The sequence below is a fragment of the Periophthalmus magnuspinnatus genome, chromosome 23 (assembly GCF_009829125.3).
Source record: "Periophthalmus magnuspinnatus isolate fPerMag1 chromosome 23, fPerMag1.2.pri, whole genome shotgun sequence".
NCBI classification, from domain to species: Eukaryota; Metazoa; Chordata; class Actinopteri; order Gobiiformes; family Gobiidae; genus Periophthalmus; species Periophthalmus magnuspinnatus.
In genome coordinates this window covers 18,513,415-18,533,159 of record NC_047148.1, presented here as the reverse complement: position 1 = coordinate 18,533,159, position 19,745 = coordinate 18,513,415, and the positions used below count along the sequence as shown (strand labels likewise).

The 19,745-nt window shown below is 38.8% G+C and overlaps 1 protein-coding gene across 1 annotated transcript; it reads right to left on the bottom strand.

Moving 5' to 3' along the window:
- Positions 1–927: 927 nt before the first annotated feature.
- LOC117391586 (tumor necrosis factor receptor superfamily member 10A-like) lies at positions 928–18,769 on the bottom strand. Its single transcript, XM_033989419.2, has 10 exons — positions 18,499–18,769; positions 8,588–8,750; positions 7,495–7,626; positions 4,873–4,984; positions 4,671–4,804; positions 4,493–4,591; positions 4,372–4,418; positions 3,981–4,262; positions 3,535–3,571; positions 928–3,004 (listed from the first exon to the last, which is right to left on the bottom strand). The coding sequence occupies exons 1-10, from the start codon at positions 18,529–18,531 to the stop codon at positions 2,703–2,705; spliced, it is 1,341 nt and encodes a 446-aa protein (XP_033845310.1). The 5' UTR covers positions 18,532–18,769; the 3' UTR covers positions 928–2,702.
- Positions 18,770–19,745: the final 976 nt, after the last annotated feature.

Sequence of the window (19,745 nt, the reverse complement as noted above, 5' to 3'; positions counted from 1 at the left end):
GATGCAGGCAAAAAGGCAAAATGACCCTTATCAGAAAATACAAACTACAAAGACTAAGATTGTAATTGGAAAAACAGCCTCAAAACGGGAGGGGATCAAAGCAAAAAGTCTGCAAAGTACGAACATACAGAAGAGACGTGCTTTTTATTCAATGAGAGAAGTTAGTAAAGCATTCAATACAAGACAAATACCCAAACTATCAGACGTAACTCCAACTCTGGCCACAACCTCAACGGCATTACAAAAAATAAAGAGTGCTGCAGCAAATCCAGAGATGCAGCCAGCAGTAATTACACAAGACTTCAACGGTGAACGGGACTCGCAACCCAACATAAGCACCAAAACAGAACTGGAGACTGACCCTGACCTGAGATTTGTGACAAAGAAACAAACAGTGAAACCGCAATCTACATCTCAAATGTTTGGACTGAGGATGAGAGAGGAATCACCAGATGAAAGAAAAGTAGAAGAGGAAAAAGGAGAGGTTGAACTAAAAAATGTAAGAATTGTTGGGGTAACTCCTGCTTCAGAAACTGGTATGCATGTCTGAGAGTTTCCTAATGTTTATTGCAGGCTGGAGACAACCCGCTTTGTAAAGGACTAATACATCAGACAGAAGCTGGATTGGTGCACTGCAAAGACAGACTGGAAAAATCCAACAGGAAAGCAACGCACGGACGGCTTGGTAAAGAATCAGAGAGTTTCCACATTGGTGAAAGTGATGATGCAGATTATGATCACTTCTACTACTTTGACGGAGTCCTGAAAAGAGTGAAAAATAACCCCTTAAATCAGAAGTCCTGAGTTACGTTTAATTTTACATGTCCTCTGTAAATGTGGAGTCTGTGGGTTGTATTTTCACAGCTAAAGTTCGAAAAGGTCCAACAAGAGAAGCATTTGACTTGAATAGAAAAAACAGACACTGACTCATTTGTACAAAACATTTATTAGAAATGGACAAAAACAGTTTGGGTGGTAAAATTTATATTTGAACCTAATGAAGCAGGGTTTAACTGAGGGAAATGTGTAGTGGATATAGAATTGACTTGAATAGCTCAGGACACACAATTGAATTGGTTACAACACAGAAATGTTACAAAAACAATCAAACATCAAGTGCCACAGAGTAAAAGAAAAATGTGCTATAAAGCTGACTCACTGAATTGCTTCTACTACATCAGGACAGATCAAGAGCAGTTCATAGTATAGTGCAATAGACATAGATGAGTTACACAGAAATGGTCAGTGAGATCGAAGTTTTGACATCTCTAAAATATGATGCAGGCTGCATTTTCATAGTCTGTCAATAGATGGCAGTGCCAGCACTGTTGCATCATTCCAACAATAATATATATTTTAAACTCTTTTAAACTCTGTACATTACTGCAGAACAATGGGCTCAACACAAGATACAAAAACAAAAGACTTGGCAGACACTCTGGCTGGTGCATCTGTTGTTCTCAATAACTTCATCAGTCACTAAATAAATTTTTGTTTGTTAATAGCCTTGTTTCATATATACAATTACACTTTGCAAAGATGTACACACATGTCGGGGCAATATGTTTCAGCTTTGTTTATCCAGAAAAGGTTTCCTTCATCTTAGTCTATTCTAACCAAGACAAAATGGTCAGTACCTGCATCATACTTGGTCAGTCAGATTGCTACAGATGTTGCAATTTTTGAAATGTCATATTGTGCATCTTTATGCTGTGTAACTTTCTGATATATCTAATTATTACCACTTTAAAGAAAATTAAGCATGTAATACACACAACAATAATAAACGGCATATTTTAACCACACATCTGATCTCAGTCAATTTAGCCATGAACTAAACAATAGGTCTCCTTGTTTGTGTTCTTCAGGGTGTATAGGTTGGAAATCTTATAAATAATGTTCATTATTATTCACTGCAATAAATATATGAATAAATAAATTGACCTTTGAACTCCAGATCACACATCATTATAACAGAAGTTATCAGGAGAGAGACACAGCTTGTAAAAAAAAAAATCCTTCTCATAGGGCTTCCTATCTTAATATGATTTTAACGTGATTTATTTTCTTAAATGAATACTAATTTCAATAATCTTGTTTTAAATGTAATGCTGCTATTACACTTTGACACTTGGTCTCGATTTGCCATCATTTTCACGAAATAGAAACACCTAAATGTACAAAACATTGTGGCCAGACTGTAGTTGACATCCTACATGTGCCAGAGGTCAGTGCATTGAGAAGGCACCATATCCGTGACAAAATAATGCCACTCCTACAAACCAGTGTATATCCTTGTCCCTAGGTTGTGTATAACGTTCTAGAAAGAGAACCAGATACATGACACACGCCCAGAGACGTCTCAACTTTCAGTATTTTTCGGCTACTGTTGTTAGTACAGTACAACCAAAGTTTTAGCTTGTAGATGTGGCTAGCTTCATACTCAAATGACTTTCAAAACGCACATCAGTCTCTTTAAAAACAATGTGGACCACAATACTTATATTTCATTGTCTTGTGGTTCTCGCACACTGAGCATTCATCCATATGGCTTCCCCTTTTTTCTTTTTGAAACTACTGGCTTTGAAATATATGGCTATTTAGCCAAAGAGAGGTAAGCCTGTTCTTCAGACACACTATCACATTCGGACAGTGTCTGTGTGCTTTCAGATTTGCTTGTATTAAGTACGCTTTAGTCTTTTTCATGGTGTGTCTACATGCTTGTAGTAGCCCCTCCTGAGAGCGGCCGATGCAATGTTTTCAGCCGATCGCCGCTGGTCCATGCTGAGCAAAGCGTCCAGCAAGTCATTGATGTCGGCCTTGAGTCCCTGCCTCTGCATCCAGTTCTTGAGCAGTTCATAGACTTTGTCACCAGGGGGCCCATTCTCAGCAATGCGAATGTGGTTGTCACTGACACCAATCAACCTAAAAAACTTGTTGTGGATCCGCACGTCCAAATATTCGTCAAACAAATCAAAGCTCTTCTTGAGGGATTTTTCCGACCCTGCAACAACAATGGACTGTTATGCACTGTCATTTACAAATACTAATACAGTACATACTTTTCTACTTGTATGACAAAGGACTTAAGTCATTATTTTAACAAAGCCACATTCTCAAAAATAATTGAATACAGGAAACACTATATTTCTATCTTGTTACCATGTAAAACATTACTGAACAATTGACTTCAGGGAATGTACAGATAAAATTGTATTGGAGGATTGAAATAACTTTGTTAAGACATGTGGTCTCTAATTTAGCATGAAGCACAACAAAAAGCAAAAAAGGGAGCATCTTCCAGTTGCCTGAGGGTTTGGAGATGGCCTGACTGTCATGAGATTATTAATCTATCAAGCAGTTAATTTGAGATCTGCAGTACAGATTGTTTGAACTGCCTGTGTACTGAGTTGAACCAAGAAAACTCTGCTTTTCCCACGTACAAATTGGTTTTGGACTTAACACAAGCACTGTGAAAAACTGCCTAATTCATTGTGGTAAACTGTTTAATCACTATGACTGATGTAAACATACCTTGTAGAGGCACAAGTCGCTGCCCAAGAGGATTGTCCTGTAAAATTAAAACAGAAATGAAACAGTTTTGAATGTCTTAGAATAAAGAGAAAAATACATGGCTAAATGAAGTTGCCTAAACCACAAAGTTTATCCTAAAATATCAGAAGTGAAGAAACCCTATAGCAGGATTACATAAGCACAAAACCAGAAGAAATAAAGAACTACATTAGTGTCAAAATAGAAGTAAGCCAAGGCCAAGGCCGAGAATAAACTTTAAACCTAGTCCCCAAGTAAAAAAATCAATCTCCAAAACAAAACTACATCAGGATACAAATAAAAAATAGCTACATAAATCTTTAGTAGCAAAAATGTCGATCTGCGCACCACTAGTGGATAGTGCACTTAATTAGATTAACATGACAGATGTTAAGAATGGTTCATGAGTCAACAGTAATTGCTCTTACAATGGCAGCAGGTGTGAGTCTGGGAGGAGAGGGGCTCTGATGTGGTGAGCTCCCAGACGACGCTCCTGTGGGCAGGCCGGGCAGGCTGGTCTGAGAGGAGCTGGTGGTATTGGGCAAACTGTCCCCAAGTCCACGATCTTCATCCTCCAGGGGCGGAGAGGCTTTGCTGAGCCCAGACTGAGTCTCCTGCAGCAGGGGCCGAGACTCTGGACGAGGCTCCTCTCCCTCCAGACCTGCATTCTGGTTGTTTTGTCTCTCCTCTGCAGTGTCCCCACTCTCGTCCTGGTCACAGATACAACCATTGATTTAAAAATACATTCTAATGTCATGGAGAGAAAATTAAACAACATAACCAAGGATTCAGACAACAGGAAAAAAACTGTTCACTCACAATTGGAATCTTCACAATCTCACTGGATTCACAGGTACTCCCAGAACCTATTAACAGTAAATACATTTATTAATAAGCCTTGTCTATTACACAATACAGAATGTAATGAATCAAAACTTACATGGTTTTTCACATGACTGCTGTTTTATTAGAAACCACCAAAGAGCTACTCCAATTATAGCTATGACAATGATCACAAGGATGATAAAAATGGGAATAACTGCAAAACAAACATTGCAAGTGAGCCCCACAACACATGGAATCAAAACATATCAACAATTGTGAGGTGAAGGATTTACCAATAGATGAGGGAGAGGTGCTCGTAGGGATAGGGGCCGACGGGGATTTTGGAGTGGGAAATGGGTCCCGTTTTCGGCACACTGTGTTGGAAAAGGGAGTGCACTTTTTCACCTCTTCCTCTCCTGGTTTACATCTACAAACAAAACACGTGTTATTTAATAGAAGAGCGTGTTTTAAAAGGACATGATTAAAGGCACTCACTTTGCACAGCGTTTGCAGACCTCACAGGCCTGGTCTGGGACACAGAACGTGCCTGGTCTACACTGACATCTGGTGTCAGTTGTGGTGGTACAAGAGGCAGTTTCAATCTCATCTGTGGCAACACAAGAAAAAAACAACGCAATTAACAAAAGATCACACAGTGTTTTGCTCCAAGTAAACATAAACTATGGGTAAACTCTACTATACTATAAGTAAGATGTGCGCCTAAATTTACAGACACAGCTAGGCTACATTTGGAAAAAAAATGACATCAATGACTAAACCAGACGTCCTTTACACCAGGAAGTCCTTTAACAGACTCCACTTCCAATTAGGAAATGCCTGAATGGGCTTTTTCTGTACTGTTATAACTTATTGTTGTTTTTTTTTATATATATATGTTGTATAATAACTTAACCATTTTCACCATTGTGGGACAAATAAAAGCTGTATTAGTATAATTTAGTTTACGGATGAACTGATCAAGCTTTTTCAGTTCCGATACAGATTTTGATGCTATAGCTTTATCTGCTCAACCAATGCCAATGCAGAGACTGAAGACAGCATTTATTTCCATTAAACCAAAATAAAATAAAAATGCCCCAAGTGTATTATGCAGTTATTATTTATCTTTGAAGTCAATACAGAACTGCTTTGTGTAAATAGTCGAGACTTTCTGGGCCAAGTACAACCAGTAAACAGTCTTACATTAGTTTATATGTCCAACCAGGATACTGGCTGAACTGACATTTGGAAGCCGATAACCGATACTGCAAATTCTTCAGTATCTGTGTCGATAGCAGACACCAGAATTGGATCGATGCATCTCTAATTTAGTTACTGCTGAACATAGTAAAATATCAATATGCAATTTGTTGAACAACAAATAAATAAATACAGTTTAATTCTGAACAAAAAAATAGCAAACATAATTACAGAATGCTTTCAGGTTGTGAATTGGGGCCTAATTTGTTTAATAGTTTTAATAATTAGTATTGTGGCCTGCAGCACACAAGTGTCTTGGCAATTTTAGAAAACACTATTTCCATTTATAAGAAATGATAAACTTATTAACTGTGAAAGGATGTAACACAAAATGATTTTAGTTTTAATACAATGATTCCATTGATTCCTCTCCGTCTGAATCATAAAACTAAGCTAAGGCAAAGGCTTATATTTTAGCTTGACAGTACAAATCTACCATGTTTTAAGTGTGTCCAAAAACACAAGTTAATTAAATATGTTGATGGTTAAATGAATACTTGTGGTGTCATTCTTCTGTACAGCATACATACTTGGTTCTAGTCTCTGCTTGGCTGTTGCTGCACATTTGGGGAAACACTCTCACTCATTCCTTACATATCAGATCCATGAGCTTAGCCGGCGCATAAGTACTGTGACCTTGACCTTTACAAACCCAATCTATCTGTGCCAAGAACTGTCAAATGGAATTCTATAATGGCATTTCTCAGATATCTATTGTTTGATGATAGAAGTGTGGAGGAATCATTCAACAGCTTGAAGACCTGATGGACCTTTGAAACTTTATAAGATAGAGGGAGATTTGTTTTCAGCATTGTTTTTGTTATATAACAAACATACAAGTCTGAGTAGAAATTGCTCTTTTGAAAACATCATGAAACACTAGGGTTCAATTGCCTGGGGCAGAAAGTGCTTGTTTACAAAAAGCTTAAGCATTCAAGCATTCAAACTCAAATTCAAGTCGATATGTAAATCTCTGAACTCTGTATAAACACAGTTTCTCTGCATCCTGTCTATTTGAATAATTCATGCAGTTTTCGTTTTCCAACACAATATGAAAAGCACTGCAGCTAAAAAGAAAGTGCACAGATTAGATTTTCTGTGCCCTTTAATAATAAATATTAAATAATCATAACAGACAATGTAGCAAAAGTGCTGTTTCTTTGGGTTGAATAATAATTAAAAAGACGTCAAAGCTCTTTTTTAAAAAGACACAGGACAGGGCTCCAAAACACATCCTATGTAACAGTAGTCTCTTTTCTGTGGCTCCAGCCTTTCACAGAGGCACAAAGACGCCCCAGTGTGGAGACAATGGGACAGCGCCACACCCTGTGCAGCCAGGTAAGACAGACACACCGGCAACTCTACAGGGACAGCTAACATGCTCGCGCAGGGCACTGGAAACAAAACAACAAAGACACTCCCTGCTACTCCGTGTAACATCATAAGATCACATTTTCATGAGTGGGTCCAGCGAGGCGGGGGCACACACAAAAAGGTATTGACTTTCCCAAACAATATAGTATCTTTGGCAAACTGGTTTGAAGAGCAGTCTGTATTGATGCCATTTTAAAAGCGCTGGATTGAATTAAAAGACAATTCAGTTAGAGAGCTTTTATTTAATTTCGCTCCTGTTTGAACCTGGTATGTACGACTTTGTAGTGCTTCATTAAAATGGATCAGTGTCTGATTGTGGCGATTATATTTTTGTTAACTCTCACTGGATGTTCAAAGAGATTCACCATCTTTCAATTTCCCCAAATGTGCATAGTTAATCACTGAGCTGAGTCCAAATATTATAAACTTTTGGAGAAGCTAGATACACCCACAAAAAAAGTATAATAAAGTACTGGGGGGTACCTAAGCGGCAGTGGGTACAGGGCAAACAGCGGTTCATCCCGTTGGAGTGCTCTGTGTAGGTCTGTCCATGTTCACAAGGGAGGCATGTGCCCTGCTCCTGTTCCCGTTCACAGGCCTTCTGCACAAACGTTCCTGAAAAACAAATTTGTGGGTGCCATTGTGTCAGTTAAATTACAGGAATACTATACGTTGATGTTAAATTCAAATATGCTCAAAACACTTACATAATAGGGTGTAGTATTGTTTTGGGAAAGTTTGAAATAATATAAATATTGTTGACAGGAGTTTAGCCGTTTCATACAGATTCAACACTAACTACTGAATAACTGTACATCAATAGTTGTACAATACTATAACTACAGTAACTATAACATGTATTTTGTTGTGGTGGTTTCAAAATTCTATTGTTAATTTGCCCGGGTTCTTTTCAGCTCTTCTGCCTACTCAGTCCCCATGACACTAAGAACCATTTGATTTAACTTGATTTACCGATAGGTGAGTCAAGACACGTAAGTCACATATTCCAGTAGTACACATAATATTAGTTGAAGCAGGAGACCCATCCAATGACGTGAAATCCGACCTCTTTCACTGGTTTTGTATCATGCTTTCAGGCCCCTTGATTGTCATGTGTTTGCAGAACACAGAGCAGAATGTGAAAAATGCTACGGAGGGCAAACACATATTTGGTTGAACTGATGAATAAAAGGTTACTATGGCTCTGTTAGCTTTAGAAAGGAAATGTTGAATAAAAATATTTAACATGCTTTTAGGTTATTTGCTTAGATAAAAAACCAACACTGTCATACAATTACTTTGAAGCAGTTGAAACTCAAAGCAAGATTCAAATGTATATACTGCAGAGATTTATTTTTCTTTACCATGGTCAAATATTAAATGAGAATACATATGTTTATTGTATACATTATCAGCTGGGTGTATACTATAAAATTATTTGGATATGGTATGGAATTTGATTTTATTTAGTGTTATTAGCCCAAAATATTTTCACCACTGTTAAACTGTGTCTTTTTAATTTGAAATAATGTTTTCTTGAAAGCCACTGAAGCTGTTTCATCAGTATTAAGCTCACCAGCGTGACAGTTGAGGCAGCACAGTCCCAGGTGAAGATACTGCTCATTTTCCACACATGTGCGATGCCTCTTCAGGGTTAAGTTTGTAATGTCTTCACCGGACCATTGAGCGACTGGGGCCATCTCTGCTGCATAACCTCCAAATAGCAACGCCACCAGCACCTGCATGAAAGAAGAATGATTTTCAACATTCAGTATTTACTGCACAGAGTCTCTCATTAGATGGACAGTAAAAGACAAGACTCTATCTTCATAAGAAACCTTGTGTGAGCAATCTCGGGTTAATTTGAACCATCTGATCTGAACATCTGCTGTGGGAAAGCAATTAGAGAAGCCATACAGTCAGACACAAAGCGGCACACAGCAGCTATATATGCATGTGTTTTGGAAGCAAACTATACAAGTATCAACAGTTCAGGCAGAAAAAAGATGATTCTTGTGTTTTCTTCATTGTGTAGAGCTTCAACTCCTGATTAACTAGTGCAGCATGGTAGCATATCAAATTTGATTCCAGCGCGCGATTTCTCCGACAGATAATAAAAGGCTTGTGTAGGTGGGGTACACAGAAGAATACGGCTGAACACTTTAGTGTGGCCCCCAGGCGCTGGTGTTTATTCACACGCTTTTCACCATGTCAATGTGAGAAGGCCCTATTCACAGGCAAACAACACACTTTAGTGGCTCTACTTCAAATGACCCACATTCTTAAACCCCATAGCTTTGAATGCAACGACATGCGACACCGCCATGGAGCGCCCTGGTACGCAACACAACACCTCCTGGGTAGAGGAGAGGCCTACATTTGGAGGTTTTGTCTCCGCTGCACCCGCCCCCTCTCCACTAAAGCAGCAGATAATGGGACAGGTTGAGAGGACGAAAGGGAAGGGCTTTAAAAGTGAGAAATCGAAGACAGGGCGATGAAGGTGGGGATGATCTACAGGGAATTACTGGTCAAAAAACAAAGTGTGGGAGAATTAGGAGAAGAATGAACACAGAATAAGGGACAGGCTTTAACCCAGGCCACTTTTGACGCTGCATTGGGCTCTCTGGAGGTCCGCCATGCCTTGTTGTTCAAAAGAACTTTCCCCTCTGCCTTTCCCTTTCTTCCTTTTGCACTGCTCACGTCAGACTTTCCAAAGACGCTGAGAAGCAGGCAGACGGCAGCTAGTGCAGTCACAATCACACCATTTATATCTATCCAAACATTCTGAGGAGGCAGAGGAGAGGCAAGCAGAGCAGAGAGTGAGGGGGCTCACAGCTTGTTTGACACAGACTACACTTGAATACTTCGTGTGTGTAACAGCAGGCCAGGGATACTGGGCCATAGAAATGGCACTGAGGAGAAGGCCGTGTGAAAAGCCAAGCTAGGAATCTGTGAGGAGCTTGTTCACAATGTAGCAGTCAAATAGACAAAAGACATGAACATTCCAAATGAATTATTATTTGAAAAACATATTTTAAAAAATTTACAAAAATTCACAAATCTTAAAAGTTAATTAATTAATTATTGTTTAATTGTTAATTACCTACTGTTTCAGATGTGTAAAGAAAGTGTCAACGCATAGAAAACACACAGTGACATCATTTCCTGTCTTTGTTTAAGTCAGGATTTGTGATTCAAAACAGTGTCAGGTGCAGCTGCTCTTGTGCCTCTTGAGTGGAACACGCAAAGTTACATAAAGTACAGCTTATGCACTTCATAAATCTCAGCCCACGGCAACTTCAACAATCAAATTTAAAATGTACAATATTATATTCTTTTGTGAAAATACAAGAATACTAATCCTTTAGACAAAGTTTGAGACTGCTGATGATACAGTCTCTCCAGTCCTCCGCTCACACCTGTCGACTCATTCTAGCAGACACACCTGAGGGCTTAAGACCCCACCCACAGTGACCCGCCAAACCCTTGTTTAGCTGCGAGGCATTGTGTCCACAACAAAGGGCTCTAAAGTCAAAGAGACCTGCAGGGATGAGATTCTCCTTTATCCCAAACTAATAGTCATGCCTCGTTTCAAATGATCATGTTTGTTCATTTGAAAATTAACATGTTGTCATAGTGACAATAAATATATTAGCAAAACACATGTCACTATATGTGATGAACTACCAGCCTGACACTTTTCTAACATAAGAACATGAGATAACAACATGAGATGTCCAGACCAAAATCCTAGAGCTGTGTAAGTGTCTAAAGACTCTGGGCAGCCACAATGTGGTGAGTTTTTACCTCGAGAAACATTTGAGGAAAAACAGAGTGACCATAACCTCAGTGTACACATCCCTCTAAAGCCACATGTCCTGGAACTCCTCCAGCACAGATTCAGTGCTGTCTATTCATTGTACAATGAGAGTTTAGCAACAGATTATTAGCCAAAACAGTGTGCTTTTGTCCTCCAGTGAGTATTAGAGTGAAGCCGTTTGCTTGTGTGGATGCAAGTTAAACTAATAAACGTTACAATACAATAACGAGGGATTTTCTCTTTATTTGACAGTAGTTCCTCTCCACTTCCTCCAAGACCTTGGGTTCTTCCCAAGCGCCCTGGCACAATCCCTACACATGCCGTGTACACTAAGAACGCATTTAGGACTAAATCACTGGACATCCTCTCAGTTGACCTAGGTTATCAATGGGCCATTTACTGTAGACAGTTGTGATCACTTTATATACTTAAGGCTAATTACAGTGCACAGAAACAAATAGATTAAGACAGAGCACACAATTTAATGCAGGGAAGATGCAAACTGAACATCGAACATATTATTTCAATCATAGCTGATCAGCAATGCCATAATGTACATTGTATCTAGAGCAACCTGGTCCTGACTCCTGACACCACGCCTCACTTATGTTTTTTCATGTTTCACTTATGCTACTTACATATATTTTATAACTAAAATATCTGTATAATATATCTATTGCTGATTGCTACTCTTATGAATACAACTGTTTATAAGAAAACATAAAAGAAGTGTAACCAAACCAGGTACAGAGAGTATCAGAGAACACTGGCTCTGTGAGCTGTAGACCAGGCCTAACAACTTTATTTCCATGTAATGTGGAGGAATTTCAGCATTTCATCCTGTTGATATTTAAGTCTGGAGCACATGACAGAGAGGGATTAGAACAAACATAATTTCCCACTGCTGCTGCTCCTGTGAAACTCTGATCTGAACCATACCTGCAACTGAGTTTAAATGCTCCATGTGTCTCTCTAACATGAACATAGATTCATCTTAATGGTACAATGTCTCATTCAACCACAAGAAAGACACTTCCCCCTGCACTTTTTATACACAGCCATCTGCGCTACAGCTGCCATGACATGTACCATTATCATTCCTTCATTCCTTATCATTCCTCCAGCATTGGATTTCTGACAATTGTTAGGTGCTGGCTCCCCATTGCGCATCATCATCCATGTATTTTTATAATATTTATGCTGTTTTTGTAGCATGACTGGACGCACTACAAATAGGCCAAATAAACAATGGTGTGGTCTCTTCTATCTCTTTTGCTCTCGCTGCACAGCACTCGTGCTCCGAGCTCCTGGGGTGTGCGCTCGTTGCCCTGCACGCTGCACTGCTCTGGCTGCTCTGGTGCAGGCCACACCATGGCTGCTGTTAGCTGCAGTTAGCCTTTTGTGTTTGACCTGGTGGGACCAACTGTCCTGTTTTGGCTTTTATTTGATCAGGTTAGTTTGAGGACATTTTGTTTAAGTTAATGGCGTTAGCACCGAATTCTATGGCCCTGTATCGGGCCTTTAGTTGTCCTTCAGTCGTCTTTGCACGAGTGAAGCTACAACATAAAGGCTTACCTTTAACATTATGATAAATAATACTTGATTTATATTATGAATCAACTAGTATCCAATGGCTGATAGTTCTACCAATATCCTTGGTGTGGAAAAAAGTGCAAAAAAATCCAGATATATAAATTTAACTCTATTTTAATGAAGAATGGTTCATTAATGAAGAATGGTGTGCTATAATAAACAGTATCATAAGGGCGCCCATGAAAAAGTTCTCCAGTATAAATATAAATAAAATAATAATAATAATAATTTGTCCAATTATTAGACTGCCAATAAATGAAAATATTTTGTTTTATTATTTTCATGGGATATTCTATTTACACTCTACTGAAAAAGTTTGATCATAGTCTTATTTTAGAACTATTGTGTAGAAACAGTGGGACAATTGAACAGCCCTGTTTACACAGAAGCTTTCTATTATGAGGAGGACAACTTGGTGCGACGCTCTGTAACAATTGAGAGCGAGCACTTTTGAGGGTCCACTTAAGACAAAAACTTGTATATCAATGTCAAACACTTGCACTTACAGTGTGAAAACCACAACCTTGTGACACTAAAAGTTGGTGCGCACACTTAGAGGAACATGCTCTGCATACACACAAAACGCCGACACACAGCTTACATGTGGGAGCGTGTGAAAAGCGTTGGCCCCCTCCTCTCAGGGAGCACAGGAAGCTCAAGACAATACGAGGGCTTCATGCAGGGTTCAGCTCCAAACGGTCCCCCCTTCAGCAGCAGCAGCCTGCCTCAGAGCAGAGCGCTCGGCACCCATTTGAGCCACAACATATCCGCTCGCTCGCCCGGATATTTATAACTCAGGGAAGCAGCACACAAATTCTTCTGTTTCCTCGGGAGGTATGCTTCACTGATTAGATGAGTGTGACACCATGTCACAAGCAGGTTCAGTGACATTCAATGTTCTATCAGCAGCTAACACACAAACAACATTCTCTTTGACATTAACAGGAACCACTAAAAGTTCACTCTTCGCCTTTTTGGATGAACTCGAGCTGTTGTCAGGTGGTTAACACGCACACTTTCTCTTTTGTTTGTTATGGGACGATAAAGTGGTCTTCGTGGTTTCTCAGAGTGATGTCAGATATTCATCAGATGAGTCATAGTGCACTATTGAAGGGGCAGGACAAGAGATTCTTGAGTGTAAAAGTCTTTAGGTGAGCCTTTTCAAATTCTGATCAGAGAATTTACACAGCAGCAGGAGCAGCTCACAAGATCAGGGCAAAAAGAGTGGAAATGAATGACTAATAGATTCAACTATGCACAGGAATCCATTACCTCGCTTCACAGACAATCGCATTAGCTCCATAAAAGCTCCACTTTGTGTCAAAGTGAAAAGGGCCCAGACGAACAGGCGGTTTACAGCTTTCTCTATAAACACTCGACAGCAAAATGTAGAGTATGTGGCTCGGAGAGGATCAACAAGAGCCTAAGTGACCATCAAAAGCTGGATTCTCTATGGGATTTATAGCTTTGTAAACATCTATCCATTCTTGTGACAAAGGTTGAGTTTGTTCTAACACAATTCATATGTTCATTTCATTCCCTTTGAAAATGGCAAAAAATGCGGCAAGACACACCGTAAAAAATCAAGGAGGCAAGGTGCTGCATGGGCGATATGAATTACCAATGATATCAGGCTTTATTATGGCAAACCGTCAGAAAAGTGCCAAAACGTGAATGTCTAAACGTCCTGGTAAAGGTTCAAGTATGAAAGTATCACGTGGAACCAAGAACAGACCGTAAACAGAAGCGCAGAAATCACTTTATAACATATTTGAACGATTGCGTTGATTACATGCATGCAAGGTTCTATTATTTTTACTTTTAATTTTATTTTTTGTAAACTCCCACCTCATCATAAACTGTATCATAAAGTATATTATGACATCTACAGTAATCTATGCACTGAATGTGAGAGTGCTGACACCTGTTTCCACACAGCCCCCACTGGACAATAAAAAGACTTAGAGCTGCTTAGTGTTTGCAAGATCTGCAGCTGTGACTGTAATCATACATAATATAGACATGAATTCAATATGACACAATCTGATGGCTTGTATTAAGTGCTGTACAACACTGAAGATAAGGAAAAGAAATCAAAAGAACTCAATGTTTGTGTTTATCAAAGCAAAGACTGCGGCTCTCTTATGGTATCAGTAAACATCCTCTGGTATTACTCACAGCAGTTACAAGTTGCATTTTAGTTCAGTTTTAGTCACAGGTTTCAGTTTGGCTAAGTTTAGGAATAACTGGTGTAATCGTTGTGACTTTGAAATTGTATGTTCAGTAATGGTTTAATCTGGTGGTACAATTAATTACAACTCAGCTCTCCATTTAAGTTGTGAGAAAATAATACAAAGTTTTAAGTTTTGTAACACACTGGCAGCGTCCCTTATCTTATATTATTAACTTTTCACATTGCTTTAGGTCAAGAGATAAAAAAGACCCCAGAGGAAGGCCTTGGGAAAACAGTGTCCACCCGCAGTCAAATGTCCTTAAAGAAAACTCATGTGATTGACCTATCAGATGACTCAACGCACGCCACTGCAGTGCATGCCGCAACAACTAACTTCAGCTATTCTTCATCACACAGATCTCATGAGAGCTGTAACTTGTATCCTCATAAACAATGTTGATAGTAAGGAATAAATCACATAGTTCCAACTACATTTGTTTTCTTCACATATAACCACCATCCATCACACAGCCCTGGAAACTGGTCTTGTTGGAAAAGTTTGTAATGCCAACTCACTGTAATTAGGGCGGGCAGCATCACAATATTTTTGCTATTCAGATGATATTTTAACAATGCACCAGAAATGTGCTGTAAATGTCTTGTTTGAGTTTCAAGCCAAACGCAAAACATGAACGGATCATAAAATGAATTAAGTGCAGAAATAGCTTTATACTCTTGTTTGGGAGATGATACTTTCTGCTTCTTTTTGAGGTCATTTTTAAAAAGACATGCTCAATATTCAAATTTTAATTATTGCCAAACTGCTATATTATCTATTTTTCAAAACATCTCCCACCTCTTATTGTAATATAGTTTAAAATAAGGGCAATATGTTTGTGTGCCAATGATTTACAGTGGACACATTGACATGAGCTTATCTCAGCACTGTACCAGGGTGATCTATGGGCTCTGACTGCGCTCCTCAGGTATGCATTACACCTGAACAGGTGGCGCTCCCTTTGTGAGTCAGCACTCTCTAAACAGGGCAGTGCTGCAGCTGACAACACCAGAGGCTCCAAACAAATGATGAATACTAAACAAACTAGGAGAAATTATTATAATTATTATAATTAATATTGTTATATGAATAACATGAAAACTTTTAATTCACCTTCACCAAATTAAAGTTGATTAATTTCAATATTTACACAAATAATAGTGGGCAGGGCTGAAACTATGACATGATTTTGCCATCGCAATTATTTGGTTTGTTGAAATCACAGTTATTTAAATACTGTCAACATTAACCTGTGAGAAAGTACAGTACAAATAGAATATAATATATCTGGATAATATATTGTTTTATGTTTTCTAAGGTTTTTTTGTATTTGTTTGTTTTAAGAGCTTAAAAAACACATACACATCATTCTGAACAAAAGCTGATTAATTGTATTTTCGGTTGGAACATAATTGTAATAGGCATAGGACGATACTGAAATTACTGTCACAATTATCAACGTCAAAATAATTGTGGTTAACGATAATATGATAATTATTAAAGTTGCTGACAGTTTTAAAAATTATGATATGAATAATTATAATTTTAATATTATGAGTTCCATATTTAAAGAGCTGATGATTATCTTTGTGGGCGATTATCATGATTATATCAAATGTCCCACAAATTATTATTGTGTACCCTTTTTATCACAGTAAACCATATTATTGTTTATTGTTCCATCTCTAATTTGTAAGCGAAGAGAATAATAGTAAAAGGAAAAGTTTAATCTGTGAAATGGACAAAAAGTTTTAAGAGTCAAGACGGGTCGCTGCTAATCCAAGCTGCTTCTTTAGTTCTGGTCAGATTACTGGTGAACACTGCCTTATATCTAACTGAAGGGAGGAGCTAACTACACTGAAACTGCAAACAGCTGTTGTTTACAGTTTCTGTATGTAGGCTAGATCAATTGAACTACACTAAGTGTGCACTGTGCCTGAGACCTACTTAGCATAATCATTCAGCTCTTAATCGCCCTACAGGTTAGCTCGATTGTTCTCTCTGAACAGAGTAATAATTGAAACCCTTATTTAAAGTCAGATTCATTGTACAGGAGCAGTCTAACGAGTGAGATTGCATCTATCCACCCTGAAGAAGCTCACGGACTGAAACATTGTATATGTCTAATCTATGTCTAAGTATCACACTGCTCCTGACAACCTGCTATCTTTCTGTTGCACTATGGTTGCATCAGACAGACAGATGCCACAGACAGGGTCCCACTAAGTTCACATGGTCTCTGTGCAGAATACAAGCCAGTGCGACACTCATGAGGGGTTTGTTTGCTGACCACTACTCTCTATCCCCAGTGACATACTTAGGATTGAGCCCGTCCCCAATGTTCGTCCTGCCCTCAGCCTTGTCCAGTGGGACTGAGGGGGATATTTCCTGTGTGAACCAACACCCAAACATACTGTAAGCAACAACAGATTACCATCTAGTGTACATTTGTCCAGCCATGATAAATCTCAGAGGCTGCCTGATGCCACTAATATCGGCCTATCTGTGTACACTAGACAGGAAGTTTACAGGACAGCCCGGCACGTACACTCCAGCAATTTCAAGGGGTGTGTGTGTGTGTGTGTGTGTGTGTTAGGAGACTGAAGGTGGTGGGGGGACATGTTTCCTCACAGCCTCATAGCAACAGGGCCTTCTGGTGAGGCCCCCAGAATGCACTGTGGTTTACAGAGGAGATAAACATTGACTTTGCTACCCGACGAAGCAAATCTGATTTCAGTAATGGAACACTGCATGACTTAAAAAAAGCATGTCTGACAATGGCGAAAACAAACAGGAAAGCTCCAGGCACATCAGGAGATGAGGACTGTTTAGTTGTGTGGAGATCAAAACAACTAGCTTCACTGTGGAAAGAAAGATTTGATAGATAAAACTAGCACCGAGTCCTCCATTTTGTTTTAGTAGAAGTAATACAGGCATCTTATTTATGTTAGAACTCTCTGCAAAAGGTTTGCTGGCTGCACACAAGTTGTCACAGACATTTAAAACATGGCGTCAGGATTGGCTACTGCACCTTTGGAAAAAACAACAGCCACAGAATGAAAAGAAGTCTGAGTATGGAATTAACTTTATTGGAAAAAAATGTTAAGGGAATTTGCAGCTTTGCCTGGCTAAGTGGGAAGGTGGCAGTAAGCTTTTGAGGGTCAGAGTTTTACTTTAGAAGGGGTAGTTTCCAGAAATCCCAAATTTTTGCAAATGCACAAATAATTTGTTTCATGTTAAAATACTAAAAATCCCATTAAGTCATCTTACATCCGCTGTGCCACACAAAAGCCATCCTTTGCTGAATGTCTGAGGTCTCTGACCACATGATGTCCAACGCAGATGGTGAATGTAAAGTTGAGTGAATGATACAACATATGCAGCTCATACTTCTCTCAGGACAGAGCACACTAACACAAGCGCCAGCTGCCTCACGTCAGTTTGTCTGGAGTCTTCTGCTGCTCTGAAATAAACACTAACCTTATTCATCATCAATAACAAACACAATGTTGCTTCCTGTGTTCGAGGTCTTGTGGGACAATGGGCTGCTGTTTCATCTTCACATGGACGTGCACAGGCCTGGGCTGTGATTTAGGCTTCCCATGTGTCCCAACACTGAAATACTTACTGAAATCAACACAGATCTGCACAAGTCCATAAAACCAGCCTACATTTGCCTTACATAAACTTCTAATGTTGACACGGCCTACGGAAGCCTATTCAAATGGACGTTTAAAAATCACGATTTGTCACTACTTTAACACACTGCAGAAGTGTTAGAACACGATTTAACAGGAGATAAAATGTAACTTTACTTTAGTAAATGTTTGAAACTTTACTTACAACAAGTTTCCCGACCACCGGACCGAAGTTCATCTTGGGAACTTCGAGATGAAATCCCGGACTTGGACTCCGCGTAACGAACCAGTTTTTTAGATCTCCAAAATCGCGTTACATTAAAAATCAAACTGCTAATGTTGTCCAAAAACGTGAAGCTATCCGTTATCCAGCTTCTTTCATGTACCTAATGATCTTGCGGACAAAGTTTGAGGCTTTTTTTCATTGGAAGAGCAGCGCGCACTGAAGTGAAGGGAGGACTTTAGCCCGGAGAAGTGAGACTTGCGTCGTGCGTCACCACGTCCAATCAGCGCGCGCCACTGGAAATAATACTCCAACATGTGCAGCCTGCGCGTAAAAGAAGATCCACATTTTCAATTAAAGTTAACAAGGGCAGAGGACGGGGAACTTGAAATATACACCTGTTGCTATGGCTATTACCGTTGCTTCAATACTTACAAAAAAAAAAAAAAAAAAAAAGACTTTTAAGTGCGTGTAATGTGTAACTAACTAGTAATGGCTGATTAATAAGCAACAAATGGGTCAATAAGTGATCTCTATGATAAGACTAGATAAACATTTGTTAGACTCTGGTCCTAGTGCAGGCTTAGTTCATTTAAATTAACCTATAGGACTACGTATACTGTGGCTTATTTATTTATGTATTTATTATTATTATTATTGTTATTATTATTATTATTATTATTATTATTATTATTATTATTATTATTATTATTATTATTATTAATGTATTTATTTATATATATTTTTGCTTTGTGTATGTGTCTGTTGTTAGCTGGTAAAATGTGTAATAGGGTCCACCCCAGTTCAACTAAAGGTAATTAATATTAGTAGTAAGTTTATGGTGTACTTTTTGAACACGTACATTGATTGCCTACACGTTTTTTTCTCCTGTAATACTACTGCTGCTGCTGCCTATTGACACCTGAGACTGACTCCCCAAGGCCAGCTTCAACTTAACACCTTAGCTGACACCAAAATAAATCTCATATAGTATTTTTGTCAAATTTACTCATCTTTATACTACTTTATACTTCACTTTATACAAAAATAAGTCAAGTTTTATAAAATCTGCAAAGGAATAGCATGAAAATAGCCAATTATATGCACAACCCTGAGAAAGTAGTGTTATTCGAGACGCACAAAACAGGAACAAATGATCAGACGGAGAAGCGTACACACATAGAAGGACATATATGCTTCACATCACTGTTCACCAAGTCACCCTTATG

Excerpts from the sequence above, each read along its gene's own strand:
- LOC117391586 (XM_033989419.2), bottom strand. The coding sequence starts at position 18,531 with ATGAACTTCGGTCCGGTGGTCGGGAAACTTGTT. Across the intron at positions 4,419-4,492 it reads GCAGTCATGTGAAAAACCAT|GTTCTGGGAGTACCTGTGAA; the intron begins GTAAGTTTTGAT and ends TACTGTTAATAG. Across the intron at positions 3,572-3,980 it reads GACTCACACCTGCTGCCATT|GACAATCCTCTTGGGCAGCG; the intron begins GTAAGAGCAATT and ends TTAATTTTACAG.